The sequence below is a fragment of the Amblyomma americanum genome, chromosome 2 (assembly GCF_052857255.1).
Source record: "Amblyomma americanum isolate KBUSLIRL-KWMA chromosome 2, ASM5285725v1, whole genome shotgun sequence".
Taxonomy (NCBI): Eukaryota; Metazoa; Arthropoda; class Arachnida; order Ixodida; family Ixodidae; genus Amblyomma; species Amblyomma americanum.
The window spans coordinates 115,611,671-115,628,901 of NC_135498.1; the positions used below are offsets into that span (position 1 = coordinate 115,611,671).

Consider the following 17,231-nt stretch of genomic DNA (forward strand, 5'->3'; position numbering starts at 1 on the left):
CCAAGACGACACAACCGAGCAGGTTGGCTGCAACATATCAGGCTGTCAACATCGGACAATCGCCGCAATCTAAGGGTTTGCGGCCGCCACTTTTCCCCTGATGCGTACGCCTATAATCCCAGCTTTGTACAGCAATCTGGCGTCCACATGAGGCAGCTGCGCCTCAAATCCGACGCATTGCCGATGCTGTTTTTCCCCCTAATGGTATTTCTTAGCTATGGCGAGTTGTGCACACAGATGCAGCTATTGTTTGCTCGCGAGCACTTTGCGCATGTGTCACAAATACAGCTCAGGAACTGTACCCAAGCGAGTTTTTTCAAGTCTAGGAATTTTGCATGCAGTCAAGGGTGAATGAGCCGTACCCATGTTTTACGACTGCATACCTCGCACACATTTTGTATGTGGAACTGATTTTAGGATGTATTGGCAGCAGTTAATGACTGAGCCAGAATGAGTTTCGCGGCTCATACCACACGAGCACAACAACAAATTAGCTGAAAATATATAAAGCTAGCTCACGCCCTGTGTACGGTCTCATAAGAGAACTCAAAGCGCGGATTTTTTGCTTCGCTCCGAAGTCACCAGATTGCTGGAGCGCTCTGAAAGTGCAAAGCAAAAAATGGAATGACGCAAGCTGTACATGGCAGCATGAACATACAATGACATGCATAATGCGATCGCAATGTATCACAGTAATTGGGCAGCTTGGCGACACAGTGCACTTATAATACAGACCTCCGAAAAAAATAGGTCGCTTATGAATCTACACTGCGTGCGTTCAGTACAGTCTACCTTGTTCACTGTGCACTTTTAGATCGCGAAAATTGCACACAAATTTCCTTTCCTGCCAGGGTGAGTCATCTTCACCAGGAAACCTGAAAGAAAGCAGCACTACACAAGTTCTCACTGGACAGGTTAGCACTGTGACCAGTTTGCACACATTCATAGCTTATGTACATCCTCAAGAGCAAGCTGTACTAAACAGCACTACACTATGTGCAGCATAAGATGACTGTATTGCTGGAGCATAAGATATGGGACTTAGTAAAACAACCATTTGTCTTCATGTTGTGCTTTCATGCAGCTGTATGTTGAGCCTTCACTTGGATGTGCTGGAAGTGGTCTGGACGCAGTAACTCTTCATATAGAGGCGAGTATATTTTCGGAGTTAAAACAACAGTTCTTTAAAGTAGTTTGTTTTGGCCTGCGAATGATGCAAGGTATATAGTGTGCACTGCCACATCAAGGGAAGAAAACCTCAGAAAATATGCCCACAGTAGCTGTATTAACACACAGACATAAGGTTTAATGTAAGTTGCTGGATTGGCAAATGGAACAGAGCAGTCTGTTGTCCCTCGTTGTTGATGTTGATTGTTTGTGCTGCTAATATGCCTTTGAATGCTGACTTGAGTGTTTTGTTGCGAATGTCATTAACCCCTAGAAGATACTAGGGGCACAAGAAAGAAATTTAAAACAGTTTTGTGTGTGCAAAATTTTAGCCAGATTAGAATGGTCTGACTTTTCAGTTCTCTCTCTAGAGTACCTGACACCAAAAGCATGAAAAATAAATGTAACATTCAATATCTTCATGACCATCCTTATCTAGGAAGTAGCACTAGCACACTTCCCAGATGCTGGCAGGCATAGTATGGCAATACAGACAACATGGGAACACCAGTAAGTGGTTAATGAGAAAGCTAAAGTGTTGCAAAAATGTATTTTGCATTTAAAATACAACTTACAATTAAAGAAAGGTTAGAAACTGCTTACAACCATAAGTGGATTTGTCCCCTGCTAACTATAAGCAATTTTGTCAGCTACACAGGTGAGCCTTGTGGTGAAATCTCTGGTTTCTGCAAAGGTGCAAACAGAGAAGGCTACCATGAAAAAAGCCGGAATACAGGCCAACCAAGAGGCTAAGGTGTATGAAGCAGAAAGCGCACACCCAGCTGCTGCGATATCTGATCTGCTACCACCTCTGCCAGCAAGTTTCAAACCTCCCCGTGGCTCAACACCCACCCGATGGAAGTGGATGAGTCCCACTGCACTGAAGATGACGACCAGGACCAGCTAACTGCAGAAAAAGACCTCAGCTATATGCTATGCTATCATCTGACGACAGCTTCTACAGGTGTTCATAGCACTGCTCTGAATGCACCGCATTGTTTAAAGGGAACCTTAGATGAATTTGATGGTCATATTCCAATCCAAAAAAAAATTTGTAGAGCTGGTGTTTGCGACTGTTTCAGGCAAGTTTGATAGCTCTGCGATGAACCTGTAATTTACAAATGATTTTTTTTTAAAAAAGCACAGCCATAGCTACCACTTTCTGTTTTGTTTTGCACAAATATTTCACCAAGTTGTGAATGCCCTTAAGAATATGCAGCTTGGTTTTGAAAAAAATATTTGCACACCTCTAGTGTGCAGTTACTTTGCTAGGGTATTTTATCTGTCCTGTTATTAAAAGAATGATAAAATTGCATGTCAACTCTGTACTTTCACAGCAGCTTCATTTAGCACACCTTTTAATTGCCACATTCTGTTGCAAACATTTACTGCTGCCATTTACTGGCACAAAAGTAAGAATTGCACGCTATCAATCGCCGATATAAGCGCTCTTCCTTTCCAGTGACCACCAAGAAGTGGGTCAGTCACTGACTGAGGCTAACCTCCACAAGGAACGAAAGTTTGTGTTTGAGGGCTGCCTGCAGCAGCTACTTGAGGCCTGCACGGTGTGCGGCCAAACAAGAAATGTCCAGTTCAGCGTGGTGGGGAGCCTTCTCACTGTAAAGAGAAAATTCTCACTGCAGCACTTCTTTATCTAAAAAAGGCAACCACTGGCCGCAGACAAAGCAGCAGGCAACTTGTTTCCTGGCTACGGGGTTGCCTCAGACATTCGGTTCCTGTTATCCATCACAGTGCAAGGCATCACGCAGAGGACCTATTACAACTACCAACGTGCATACTTGCTCCCTGCTATAAATCATGTTTGGCAATAGTGGTGTCTCACATACAATAAGTGAAATTACGTGTCATTAAAGTCTACACTTTGATGTATCCTTTCATAATGAGGACGTCAAAAATGCAGAGCAGTGTCACTGGTGCGGCACATACCGTATGTTGCCATGGGCTTTGCCTTCAGACATCAATCGCATCTTGTAGTATTGCAGAAATCGGCATTTTCGTACTGTAATCATTGTTAAGAAAGTGTACCGAGAGAAAATTCAAAGTATGAAGTACATGAAGAAACACTGAGAGCTGAAACTATAGCTCATGCTAGTATGCTTTAAGGCAAATACAGTACTGTGAAGTGTGTAGTATATAAAGTGTACATAATCTTCTTTTCAGCTTTTCAGCAAAAGCAGGCAGAACTGGCCAGTAGCCTTGGCGGCATGGAAACAGACCTCGTAGGAGATGGGCGCTGCAACTCTCCAGGTTTCAGCGCCAAGTATATGACCTACAGTGTGCTGGCTGTACAGAAAGGAGCAATCCTGCACACTGCACAAGTTCAAGTTGGTGAGGTAAGCATGGAGTGTGTGGCATAATTATTCTGTTATCATTTTTATAACATTTGAACTACTGTTTACTTGCGCAGTCTCCAGAAGTACCGAATGGCGCATCGATGAAAAATCAAGGTCTTATCAAGTGCTTGGCTGCAGTGGAAGAGATGGGACTCGGCATTTTTTGGCTGACTACATCCAGCATTCAAAGTTCTTGCACTCGGTTGGAAGCATGTTACACAGCACACAAGACAATGCAACTAAGACAAATGTGCTTTCCCACACTGTTGCCAACACTTATAATAAGCACACCGAGCGCTGTCTGTCTTTATTCTAGAAACTATATACAGTAAAACCTCGTTAATTCGAAATCGCTTAATTCGAACTTCCGGTTAATTCGAACTGACGGCCGGGTCCCGGCAAAGACCTGTGTATTTCAATGGGTCAAAACTCCCGATAATTCGAATATGCCGGAATCCACGTCGGTTAATTCGAACTAGGCGCCGACGGCTGGGATTGCTCCTCGCATATAGAAGTCACCTCGTAGCAAATACAATGCGCTTAAAATTTTAAAAAATGCAGAATGATGAGAAAAAAAATAAGCCAGCACGCATGTCAGCACGCACGAGGTGAGACGTGAATTTCGTTGCCCGAACCAACCCTCCGGTGCATGCCGTAGCAGGTTTTCGCTGCCGGAGCGTCGAAGCGTTGGCTTGTCTATTTTTGGCTGACGCGCGGTCACGCGGGTAGCCACCCTACCGCGGGCACCGCCTATGCTCCGGCCACTGCAGCAGGTCAACTGCAGCAGGTCAACTGCAGCAGGTTACTGCAGCAGGTCAACTAAAGGACTACCTTGCCGATTACTCGCTCAGCGATGTGTTCAGTGCAGATGAAACCGCGCTTTATTTTAAGTTGCTGCCGAACAAGACGGTCAGTTACAAAGGCGACACGTGTTCAGGCGGGAAGAGAAGCAAGGAAAGAGTGACGGTGTTGGTGTGCGCAAACGCGACTGGCACGGAACGGTGCCGCTTGCTAGTTATAGGCAAAGCAGCGAAGCCTCGCTGCTTTAAAGGGCTAAAAACTCTCCCTGTTGATTATACTTTCAACCGAAAGTCGTGGATGACGCGAGCAATTTTCACAGATTGGCTGCGCACACTCGACAGGAAGTTCGCGGCACAGAACAGGAATGTTCTGTTGTTCGTCGACAACTGTTCAGCCCATTGCGACATCAGCGGACTGAAGGCGATCCGTCTGGCATTTCTGCCGAAAAACACTACGGCTGTGCTGCAGCCTATGGACCTTGGGGTTATTAAAAACCTCAAAACACTGTACAGGCGCCACCTCCTAGAGCGGATTCTTGTGTGTATGGACAGCGGCAAATCGTACGACGTCAATCTCCTCGGAGCCTGCCACATGCTGGCAACATCGTGGAATGCTGTCAAGGCGGACACAGTCGCGAAGTGTTGTCGAAAGTGCGGCTTCATTGAAGGCCCAGAAGCCTGCAGCACGGCAGAGCTATATGCTCAGTGTGATGACTCCGTCGCGCTGCACCCTGCCTACGCTGCTTTATCGGAGGGTGTTGACTTCCAGAGCTTCGTAGACGTTGACAGCGGCGTGGAGACATCGGGGCCGTTAAGCGATGCCGAGATTATTGAAGCGGCCTGCGGTGACCAGATGCCGCACAACTCGGGCGCGGCGAGCACAGCTGACAGCGACGACGAGTCCGACGGAGGCGACGATCCATTGCCACCCCCGAGTGCATGTGAAACAGCGTCAGCACTCGATCTGGCTGCGCGCTACTTCTCCGCCGATGATAATTCGGACGCTGTGTTGGAGCTGTTGGGCAAGTTGCAGACGATGCTTGTCGAGTCACGGCAAAGGAAACGAAAACAAATGCACATCACCGATTATTTTTCTCTTTGATATGCTTTGCCAATCTGCTGTTAATAAACATGTTTTTGAACCATAGTGTCATATTTAATCATTAAGCTTGCTGCTTACGCGAATGCATTTTGATGTTAGCTCCAACCGCATAAACAAATTAACTTTACTTCCTTCGACATTCGGGCTCTATGATTTTAATTCGCGCAATCGCCCGCCGCAAATGTGCAGTAGTAAGAGATAACGATCTCAGATATGCCTGTTTTAGCTTCGGCCCGTGCTGCCGGGCGTGATGGCCGCTTTTTTTAGCGCCCGCTCGTTAATTCAAACTCCGCTTAATTCGAACAATTTTCCGGTCCCCCTCGAGTTCGATTTAACGATGTTTTACTATTACTATCAGCTTGCTGATTGCATTTTTCATAAAGTGTTAATCACAAAGCACTAAAATACCACATCCAGATTACTGGCCATAGTGATGACATGAATAAAAGCAGTGGAAAGGATGCAAACACTGTGAGAAGCACAGGATGATGCTCGTTTGCTTTGCACACTGTGAAGTTATTAGCACTAACACGAGTGGCAGCTTCATCACTGGAGGGTTGCATATGAAGAAAGTTGCCTGAAAAACAAGAAACATGATTCAGTAGAGTGGAGGATTAGGCCAGTTGGTACATGTTGGCTAAAATAAAGATAGCGGAAAAAACACAGACACAGCAAGAAACACAGACCCAGCAAGGAACATATTTTTTGACTGCTCCTTACCGTGTCTACTTTTTTTCTACTGGTTTATTCAAATGGTGCAACTTTCCACTCTAATGAAATGAATGTTAGCACTGAGGTTGCAATATCATCATTACAAACTTCTGAGCCACTCAACTCTGCTCTTCTAACCCTTTCAAAGAACCAAATCACAGGAATACATTTTCTTTCTTAGACTGGCACTCTGCTATAAGGCGGTACTGCAGGACAAGCAAGCCAGATATCAAGCACTTGTTCGATGTCTGGCATATTGCTAAAGGTAATCAACCATATTGTCTCCTCTCCTTGACTGGCTTACAGGTATCTCTTTCCTCATGCAATGTAGGTCTCAAGAAGAAACTAATTGCTGCTGGCTGCAAGCATCCGGCTCTAGGAATATGGTTTGGTTTATAGGGGTTTAACATCCAAAAGCAACTCAGGCTATGAGAGACGCCGTAGTGAAGGGCTCTGGAAATTTCGACCACCTGGGGTTCTTTAACGTGCACTGACATCGCACCGCACACAGGCCTCCAGAATTTCCCCTCCATCGAAATTCGACCGTCGCGGCTGGGATTGAACCCGCGTCTTTCGGGTCAGCAGCCGAGTGCCGTAACCACTGAGCCACCGCGGCGGCTTCTAGGAATATGGATCCAATGCATCACCCAACTATCTCTACTGGGTAGCGGGGGTGGCCAATGGTCACAAAGACCTTGTGATCAGAATGTGGAGGAGCTTGCTTAATCACATATGCATCAAGCATAAGAGTCACGACAGCCCTCACAAGGAGTGTCTGCATGAGCCACTTGGGGACAGACAATGACTGAAACCAAGCATGTGGCAGTTAAAACGGTGTATACAATGCTCATAGACCATTTTTAATAGTGATAATATATGATATTAAATTAAGATGGCTAATAACCAATTATCAACAATCTGATTCTAGCATCACCAGCATTCCTGGAGCTCGAAAAAATCGTGGACAACCCACTGCTGCTGCGTGACATGCGTCAAATCTCTCCAGACGTGCAAACATTCTTTTTGGAGTCATTCCACAGTGTGCTGAACCGATTTGCTTTTAAGTGCATTTCTGAGGAGAGGGGATGCAAGAAAGGCACATAGGCAACAAAGAGCAGCCAGTAACAAATGTCACACTGCCTCTTTCATTCTTCAGGACATCCCTTGCAGTGCTACACTTAAATGAAAATGCTTCAAGAGAGCAAGTTTTCACCCAGTCTGGCAAGAAACACTGGAAAGGGAAGACGTCAAAGGCGAGGAGAGGTCATTTCACTCTGAGCCAGGTGAAGGCGGAGCCAAGCTACAGTACGTAAACCCAACTATGAAAACCGATCACTAGACAGTGCAAATATGCTGATGCAGAGTGCAGTCTTCCTGCTACTAAGCCCTAATGCATCCACAGGCACCATTCAAAAGACAAATGTACTACCAGCAACAAATGAAATGTAAACAAGACAGCCAAACATGAAGAGCAAAATGAGATCTTAGGTGGGGGAAGCACAATACTAGCTCAGATTAATTAATTCCCTTCAAAGGAGCCAAGATTGACCTTTAAAAGGGTTAACCAACCTCGCCTATATTTCCTCTCCAGGAGCTCATGTTTGCATTTTTGTGCTGTTTCAGTTCCTCTGTTCGCGTTTCATTTGTTGCCGACAGTACAACTTTTCTGGAGATAAATATTCCAGTATAAGACCGAATTTTATTTAAGACCATTACTTGCTAAATAATATTATGGCAGAGTATAGATAGCTCCCAGAAAGGGTATTCGCGAACACCAATGGAACATTCGTCTAAAGGAAAGACTGCCTTTTCTTGCTCGGCAGGTTTATTTCAGTTCAAATTCATGCCTTTTGGTTCGAAGACAGCATCTGCAATATTCACAAAGCTGATAAGGAAGGTTTTGGATGGACTCCAGAATGCAGAACACTGTATTGAAGACATCCTTGTGGCAACAGATACATGAGGAGAGCATGTAATTATACTGGAAAAACTATTTGATAGAATTCAGCAAGCCAGGTTGACCACAAAAACGGCAAAATATGAGGTGGGCTTCGAAGCCATTTCTTTTCTCAGACACTAGCTGGGGATGAGCTGCATCGCGACGAAAGATGACATCTTGGTAAAAATACACAACTTCGTCTGCAATTAAGAATAGGCTTGAAAGTAATGACTTATTTTTCTGCAGACTACAGTTAACTGCGGCCAATGAACGTGTTGGCATTTTCAAGCCTATTACTAGTAAGAAAGCATGACATATACCCAAGCCGAGATTAATATAAACAAACGAAATCTGAAAAACGACTTTTGCGTCTCAGTGGCCAATGACGAACTGTTAAGGGAACCTTGACTATACTGCTTTGCGAAACGCGCGGTGACCAGCAATAGCTGATTAGTAGGGCGCAGCGGACAGCCAAGGCTGCTGGGGCTCTGGAGGAAAGACTAACCGCAGACTCTGGGGGAGCGCAGCAGTATTTTCAGACCTTGACAAGGATGTTCACTCAATCTGCTAAACACAAGGCTATACAAGCATTTAAAAAGGGCATTGGTAGTCACGTTAGTAAGTTGTTGAGCGAAAGGAACCGAGCGCTGCCAACGCAGAGCTGCACCCGTGTAGAGCAACTTGCGGCGCTCCCTCCATCTGGCGGCCAGCCAAGGAATGAAGGCGCCCGCAATACATGGCGCCTACGGAGAGTTCGGCAACTGAACCTAGTCTAGTAACATTGGGCTACAGCTTCGGATCGTGGACTTCCTGCCGTGCATGAGCCCGTTCCGGGGAGTCAACGGAGGACGCTACCACCTGCCACAGCAAGGGGTGTCTCCAGCGTTGTTGGCACCCATCCAGGTGGTGCCCCCAATGCCAACATCATCGGCATCACCTCCACGGGCGCTTAGACTGGGAGCTTGTACGACGCAGCCAACGACACCAGCCTGAGCACGCCGAACGCCATCTCGACGCCGGCTATTGGACCCATGCAACACTGCATCCGCACCGAACAAATCGTGAGCACGAACGCCGACCGCTAAAATTAGAACATTAGTAGTAGACGCTAGTAGCAGTGTTCCCGGGATTTGTGTATTAATAGTCTGTGTTTTGTGTTAGTTTTGTGCGCTAGCGTTTGTGTCACGTAAAGTGTATTAAATGTGCGTCTATGTGGGTACACCTGTTGCGTAGTCCATTCTTTAGGTCGATGTGTTCTCCAGGGAAATCTGTGACAAAGACTTGCTGGCTGCAGCCAGATGAGACAACGTACTGCATAAGAAGTGGGGTCCACAGTTCCTAGCAGTGTGGGTGGCCTATCTGGATGCAGCACATCGGCAGCTCACTTCTCGGGGTGTGTCCCCCGCCGCAGCAACAACAGACGAACTATGTGAGGCGCTACCTTCCGGCATTCCAGGCAGATGGGTGATAGTGCCTAATAAGGACACCTACCTCTATGTCTTGGCAGTGTTCCAGGACTTCCAAATGTATCAGGACTTCACGGTCTGGTTGAAGAACATTGACCACGAGCTCCTGGAGACAGATGAGGAGGACTGGTCTCTCAGTGAGAACGAGGAGAACAAACAAGAGGAGAACAAACAGCTGCGAAAACATTCCCGCATGATATGTCGCAACCTGGCACACCGAACCCGGCCGGGCAATGCGCGTGCGGGGGGTGATCTAATGGACGTGCATTTTTTTTCAATAAAATAATTTAGTTGTGAAATAGCACTTGTGCTGTCATCTTCCTTCCCTTTTTGTGCTCATCTGGTTTGCACTTCCCTTTTTTCTGAGATGCACAACCTGTTTGGAGGCCCCCATGCCACCAGACAGCAGATGACGAGGATGCCACTTGCCAAGATGATAACGGGCCACCTCTGCCTGTCAGCTACTTTCCAGGCACAGGAAATCTTATGAAGTACCTGTGCGGTACAGCCATGAGAAGCAGTGTAGTCGACCTGTCCCGGACGACACATCGCCAGAGACTGGGCTATCTTTGCATGGTATGTCAGCGGTTCTCAGCCAGTGCAGGAGCCAGCAGTAAGCAACACCTGCCACTTGTTGCGTTCGTGCGCATAGAAGCCTCGGGTGCCAAAGAAACAAGTGCTTACATCAGCTGCCACTCAGTAAGGAAGCTCTTGCTAAACTGTCAAGTGCACAGTTCGGTACTTTAGCATAGCGGACATGCACTTGCGCACATGTATACCCCATTACGAGATGCCAGCTGCACAAGTGCAGTGGCCCCATCTGGCCTCAGCTCTGCTACAGAGCATGTGCAGGAAGCATCCGGTGATCTAGTATACGTATACACTATGCTAAAGCTCCTTATTGTGCAGGGAACCACCAACGTTGAAGATATGGTAAATATTGGCCACTTGGTACAACAGATGCCAAGAAACTGCAAAGCAAGTTCAAAGAATGCAGTCACATTATATGCACTCAGTAGCACCTGTGATGACCCCCTCTTTTACGAGGGTTCCCTCACTGTACTGGAACCAGACATGTTTGAAGCCCAATAATTATGTGGAAGGACTCAAGAGAGCTCTGGATTTCATAACTGCAGCAGAGACAGCACAATTGCACAATACATAGAACTTCTGCAGGACCACAAACGTGATTTGCTCCAATTTGGCCCGTTAGGCCTTCTAGCCCTGCAATGACTGCAGTCTTCTTCAGGTGTGTGTGAAAGTCACGACATTACTTTCTCTCCAATCAAAACTGAAACAGTTAAATGAAATCAAGTGAACCTTTCTATTCCTGCAAAAGTGTAACAGAATGGTATTGTTGCCTCATTAATCTGGAAAACTATTTAAGGACATTTGCAGTTGTACTAGTAGCTTGAGCCGCACAATATAGAATGTTACCCCGGCAACGATTAAAATGTGATGTGCGATCTACAAGGAGACTGAATGGGTCTCTTCTCAGCCGGGATGGAGAGCAGACGAAGCCCACTGAATATTCCCAGACCGCAATGAGTCTCCAGTACGTTGTCCTCTAAATGGGCATCCTGAGGTGCCGCGTGCATAAAAGGTGAGCATGCATTCCCGGCCCCCGCCACCCCCGCCCTTTGGGTCATGGCGGACAGTGTCACTGACCTCCGTCCCAGACAAGCTCATGGAGGCCATCGCCCTCAAAAGACTGGATTGGATTGGCCAGGCCACCAGCTTCTTCCCAGAGCAGCAGGCAGGATTCTGGTGCCGCCGGTGCACAGCAGATGCCATTGAGGACCTTGTCTCCGCCTTATTGTGAGTGATGGGAAGGAGCACCAATTTTCACTTCCAGTGAGATCCAGCCCGTACACAGAGAGCGTATAGACCTCCTGCATGTTTGCAAACAAACGAGGTAACGCTGCAGTCGCTAGCGGGCTCATGGTAGGCAAAATGCCAAGGAGTGGCGTCGCGGAGAGATATTGAGCGCGGGTTTTCAAGGCCTGTAGGCGCTTTTTCAGGTTCTGCGAGTCACAGCAATGGTTGATGTTTTCAAATTAGTATACTATTTCTCGAAGTACACGAGCTTGCGTTGGGTATTCAGAGAAATAGTTCGCCACTGTGTATTGTATATAGGTTAGTAGTAAACCTAAAGCGTTTCTTCTGTTGATTTCTACGCTAGGCATTGAATAAAATAGGAAGTTTTTGACACTCTGCTCTAGCCAGAATGATCTTACTTCGGGACCGTAGTGAGAGGAAGTGCTAGCGTTGTTTAGGTGGAGCAGACTGTGCGCTCACCGTCTGCTGACATACATACGTAAGTGTCGCGCTGTGGAAAAAGTGGGGACAGCGTCGTGTCCCCATTCTCCTCTGTCTCGCTTAATAAGCGCTGTTTTTAGCCTCAGGATCATGCACCAGCGAGGCAGACTTCTCTCTCCCGTTGTTAAACTGGCTGATTTGGTGAAATTTTTTTATTTTTGGAGTTATTTTCTTTCTTAGCCCTGGGGTCTTCTGTTTCGTGACGAAAAATTATAGCAAAATATTCAGTAGAAACCTATAAATTATGCTTTCTAGATGTGTGGTCGTCGAAAATTGTGAGGTATATTCTTTGATTTCTTCGAGGCTTTCTTTGAGTTCAGTGCCGCATTTCTTTGACCAAAACGCAAGCGAAGAGGCCAAAAAACGAGGGAATAAATGTTAAGGTTCGTTTTCTGACCTTTCACATTTTCTGCGATTGGTGTCACTCACACCTTCGTAATTTCGTAACGCATAGAAATAGAATGATTCTATTAGTCGCAAATTATTCCCGAGACATTGAGGAGCGTAATAAATCTGTAGTTTTTTTTTCCTACACATGCAGTACTATGTCTTATTTTTTTAAGAAACGTTTTCATGTAACTATACATGCATAAGTACATGATCATCTAAAAAAGGAACTAATAGAGTGATCATACAGAACAGGATTTTTGTGAACATGCTGGCAATAAAAACTTGTGGACTTTCCACTCTATCATTTAACACCTTGGGGTGAGTCGACGAGGGTGTTAATTATAATTACTCAAGAACTGCACAGGGTATAGCTAAAAATAAAACACATTGCTGAAACTAACGTAGCAATTTCATATTTGAATGAAATTTAGTTACATATTGCATGCATGAATAACCAAAACACCTTTCATTGCCGCGTCCCCTCTCAACCTCTCCACGTGTCTGTTAGTAGCACGCCTGCGGCTGCTTCTTTCCAAACAAGCTTTCGCGATCACGGACTACATCATGACACATGACACACGTATAATGAAATGAAAAAGCATGTGGCTTTTAGCACACTTAAGGTACGCTATTCTAAGCATGCCAACGTGGCCGCGCAAGAACTTACCAGACTTCTTTTTACTCGAATCAAATAATTACGTCGGTCATATAAAAAACACTTTAAAGTAAATACTATTAAATGCCATAAAATGCGCCATTAAAACACGCTGTGCTATTAACAAAATGACGCATTCCTTGGGGGCGAGTGCACACCCCCCTGTGCACACCGGCTCAAGGTGATAAATGCGTGCGCAGCTACATATGCCCTTTTTTCTCTTGCGCAGTTATAAGCGCATTATGCTGATGTTAGCCAGTTTCATAATGTGGTATTTATCTGCGAAAAACCTATGGAGGCTAATTCAAATTTCCTGTTATGCTACTACACGGATCCAACGGTGACGCAGGTAGTCAATACATGCTGGTTCTGCAGTGTGCAGGCATGATGCAGCCGCAGGTAGCTGCGGCAGCTGCGGTAGGCACGGGCAGGCGGAACCTGTTTTGACCACCATGCAAAAGTCGCTGCTGACATCGGTGCCACCGCATATTCGTGACGTCACAGGATGAAGGAGGTCTATAGACCTCCTGCATGTTTGTAAACAAATGAGGTGGCGCTGCAGTCACTAGCGGGCTCGTGGTAGGCAAAAGGCCAGGGAGTGTCGTTGCGGAGAGGCGTTGAGCGCGGGTTTTCAAGGCTTGTAGGTGCGTTTTCAGTTTCTGTAAATCACAGCAATGGTTGATGTTTACAGCTTAGTAATTTCTCGAAGTACACCAGCTCGCGTTGGCCACGTGCGGCGTATTCAGAGAAATAGTTCGCCACTGTGTATTGTATATATGGTTAGTAGTAAACAGAAAGCGTTTCTGGCGTTCATTTCTACGCTAGGCATTGAATAAAATTGGAAGTTTTTGACACTTTGCTCAAGCCAGGATAATTTTACTTCGGGACAGTAGTGAGAGGATGTGCTGGCGTTCTTTCGGCGGAGCAGACGTGCGCTCACCGTCTGCTGACATACGTAGGTGTCGTGCTGTGCGAAAAGTGGGGACAGCGTCGTGTCCCCATTCTCCTCTAGCTGTCCCGCTTAAGCGCTGTATCTATCCGCAGGATAACGCACCAGCCAGGCCGACTTCTCCCTTTGTTAAACTGGTCGATTTGGTGAAAATTCTTGATTTCAGGAAATATTTTCTTTCTTAGCCCTTGGGTGTTGTGTTTCGTGACGAAAAATTATAGCTTAATATTCAGTAGAAATTTATAAAGTACGCTTTCGAGATGCGTGGTAGTCGAAAATTGTGAAGTAATTTCTTTGAGGCTTTCTTTGAGTTCAGGGCTGCATTTCTTTGACCAAAGCGCAAGCGAAGAGGCCAAAAACGAGGAAGTAAACGTTAAGGTTCGTTTTCTGGCCTTTCACATTTTCTGCGATTGGCATCACTCACACCTTCGTAATTTCGTAACGCATGAAAATAGAATGATTCTATTTGTCGCAAACGATTCCTGAGACATTGAGGAGTGTAATTTATCTCTCGATTTTTTTTCCTACACGTGGAGTATTATGTTCGTTATTTTTGTAAGAAAAGTTTTCACGTAACTATGCATGCATAAGTACATGGTCATCTAAAAAAAGAAGTAATAGCGTCATATGCAGAACAGGGCTTTGTGAACATGCTGGTATAAAAAATTTGCGCACTTTCTACTCAATTATTTAAGACCTTGAGATGACTTGACGAGGGTGTTAATTATAATTACCGAAGAACTGCACCAGGTATAGCTAAAAATAAAAGGCATTACTGAAACTAGCGTCGCAATTTCATATTTGCACCAAATTTAGTTTCATATCGCGTGCATAAATAACGAAAACACTTTTCATTGCCGCGCCCCCTCTCAATCTCGACACGTCTGTTAGTAGCACGCCTGCGGCTGCTTCTTTCCAAACAACCTTCGCAGTCACAGACTGCATCATGAAACATGACACATGCATGATGCAATGAAAAAGCATGTGGCTTTTAGCACACTTAAGGTACGCCATTCTAAGCACACCAACCTGACCGCGCATGAACTTGCCAGATTTCTTTCTACTCGAATCAAATAATTACGTCTGTCATATTAAGAAACACTTTCAAGTAAATATCAAATGCCATAAAACGTGCCATTAAAACATGCTGTGCTATTAACAAAAGAACGCATTCCTTGGGGGCGAGTAAACCTGCCGGCGGGGGCCCCGTGAACACCGGCTCAACGTGATAAATGCGTACGCAGCTACATACGTGCTTTTTTTCCTTGCGCAGTTATAAGCGTACTATGCTGATGTTCAGGTGAATGAACGCTGTAACTTACATGCTATTAAGTACACTGAGTGGCAGTGCCGATCGAATCCCAGACTTCGCGCTTTAGTACCGCGGCCCATTCCCCGTTAGCCAGTTTACTAATGCGGTATTTATCGCGAGAAGCCTATCGGGGCTAATTTAAATTTCTTTTTATGCTACTACGTGGATCGAACAGTGACGCAGCTGATCAATACATGCTGCTTCTGCAGTGCGCAGGCATGATGAAGCTGCCGGTAGCTGCAGCAGCTGCGGTAGGCACCGGCTAGCGGTAGCTGTTTTGCCTACCATTCGAAAGTCGCTGCTGACATCAGCGCCACCGCATCTTCGTGATGTCGCGGGGTGAAGGAGGTCCATAGACGGCGTGCAGGATGTTAGTGGATGGAAATATCGCGATGTGCGCTGAACATGTACTCTTCTCTCGTGAGGAAACCACGTCATTTTCTGGCATCATCAGCGGTATTGACATTTGTCAGAGACTTGATTCAAGAGGGCCGAGCAAGCAAGTGCATTTTAAACACATCCAGCAGAAAATGGAAGAGTGGGGCTGCCAAGGACTTGGCAGCAGCTGCGCCCTCACTGAAAAAATCTGAAAGAAAAGTATACCGAGGTATGTCTGCAGATATTAGTCGGGTTCCCCCAATTCATAAGGGATCGCGCTTGCCACCAAAAGAATAACGGATAAACAAAATGCTGCAATGGGATGCATGCTGCAGGTATCGCAAAAGAGAAAAAATTGGCAGTGGTTTAGCTCTGGTTAAAGCTGGAGTGACGCGATAGCTACAGCTGGCCGAGTGGAACTTGGTCACGTGACCAACCACGTGATGAACCATGTGATCAGCCACAGCACCGCGCTGCCAGCAGCTGCTCCACACCACGTGACCACCCACGTGACAGCATGGCAACGCAGCCACTGTGTGGCGGTGACGCCACGCTGAAGGCTCGAAATGCTACCGTAATGTAGCTATCGCTGCAAAAAGAGGCGCTATCCATTTGAGCGGTCCACCTGTCCGCCTCTTTCTCGGAACAGGCCTCAAGGGTCCAGAAAGCAGTCCATGCCCTCCTGTCCAACTGTCCAAGAGACAGGTCCTCCACACCAAGACTGCCTCCAGCTCTACTATGGCACGGCCCAGCACCTGGCCAATGAGCAAAGACAGTGGGTCGCCATCCGGCTATGCTTGGGGCTTCCCCACATTTCTGCTGTGGATGCCACCTAGGCAGAACCAGGATCCTGGCCCATGGAACTGCTGTCCAAACGCATGGCCATATGCCATGTGGAACGTCTCCACAAGAATAATTTAGAATGTAAGAATATATTTAGGTGCTGACACTGCACCCGGCGGTGCGACCAGATCTTGTTCGCTGCTCCTTGCACTTATCTTGAACGCGGACAGATGGCGCTACACAATGGAGCCTTGTCTAGTTGCGAGCTGCGATGGCTGTAATAGAGGTGTTGTGCGATCGTTCGGTGCCGCGGCGTGTACGTGCGTTTTGTTAAGTGCGGCAAGGCAGAGAAGGATTGAAACTGCTGTCGACACCAAATAATTTTAGACAAGTTCGTGTTTTACTTGCTGGACCTGCATGAATGGGTGAAACAGCAGCGAAGATGCTGTCCTTTAATCCTTCCGAGCTTATCGAAATGCGTTCACTGCAAAGTTTTTTTTCTTGCATCCGCACGAATGCCGAGAGCATGGTTAACTATACTGACTCTAAAATATAAAAGGTCAGCTGCAACGCGCATGCTCCTATATTTGGGCCAAAGAGCCTACGTGTACATTCAGACACTGCCTGAGCAGTGTAATACGCCGAAGCTGTGAGGTGATGCCCGCTGTGTAGAGAACTGATGGGGAGGCGGTTCAGGACTAAGCCTCCCGTCACTTCCGGAATGCTGGTTCCCCGCTTGCCAGACGCCACCAAACTCCACAATTTTGAAGAAGAATACCGTACGCAGCAGCGGTGAGACTACAAGCGACATGGTGTGCGTCAGCTTCCAATTCTTCACGAGGGGGATGAAGTCCGGGTCACGGACCTGAAGAGGACAGAGAACGTGCGGAGGCCCACAGACGAGCC

At 46.5% G+C, this 17,231-nt stretch overlaps 1 protein-coding gene and 1 pseudogene across 10 annotated transcripts in view; one reads left to right on the plus strand and one right to left on the minus strand.

The window, feature by feature from the left end:
- LOC144121766 (uncharacterized) overlaps positions 1 to 17,231 on the minus strand; it is a 45,692-nt gene that overhangs the window by 18,901 nt on the left and 9,560 nt on the right. For 3 of the 10 annotated variants that reach the window (XM_077655147.1, XM_077655148.1, XM_077655146.1), the window contains exons 3-4: positions 11,208 to 11,351; positions 9,565 to 9,645 (exon numbers count right to left, since the gene is read on the minus strand). The exons of 1 other annotated variant lie outside the window; for it this stretch is intronic. In XM_077655147.1, the coding sequence (XP_077511273.1) occupies positions 9,565 to 9,645; positions 11,208 to 11,333 (207 nt within the window). In that variant the 5' untranslated portion in view covers positions 11,334 to 11,351. Of the gene's footprint in view, positions 1 to 9,564; positions 9,646 to 11,207; positions 11,432 to 13,263; positions 13,426 to 17,231 lie in introns of those variants that run through there. 6 more of the 10 variants (XM_077655144.1, XM_077655145.1, XM_077655143.1 and 3 more) reach the window with 3 other exon arrangements.
- On the plus strand, positions 3,393 to 7,510 carry LOC144118662 (uncharacterized; annotated as a pseudogene).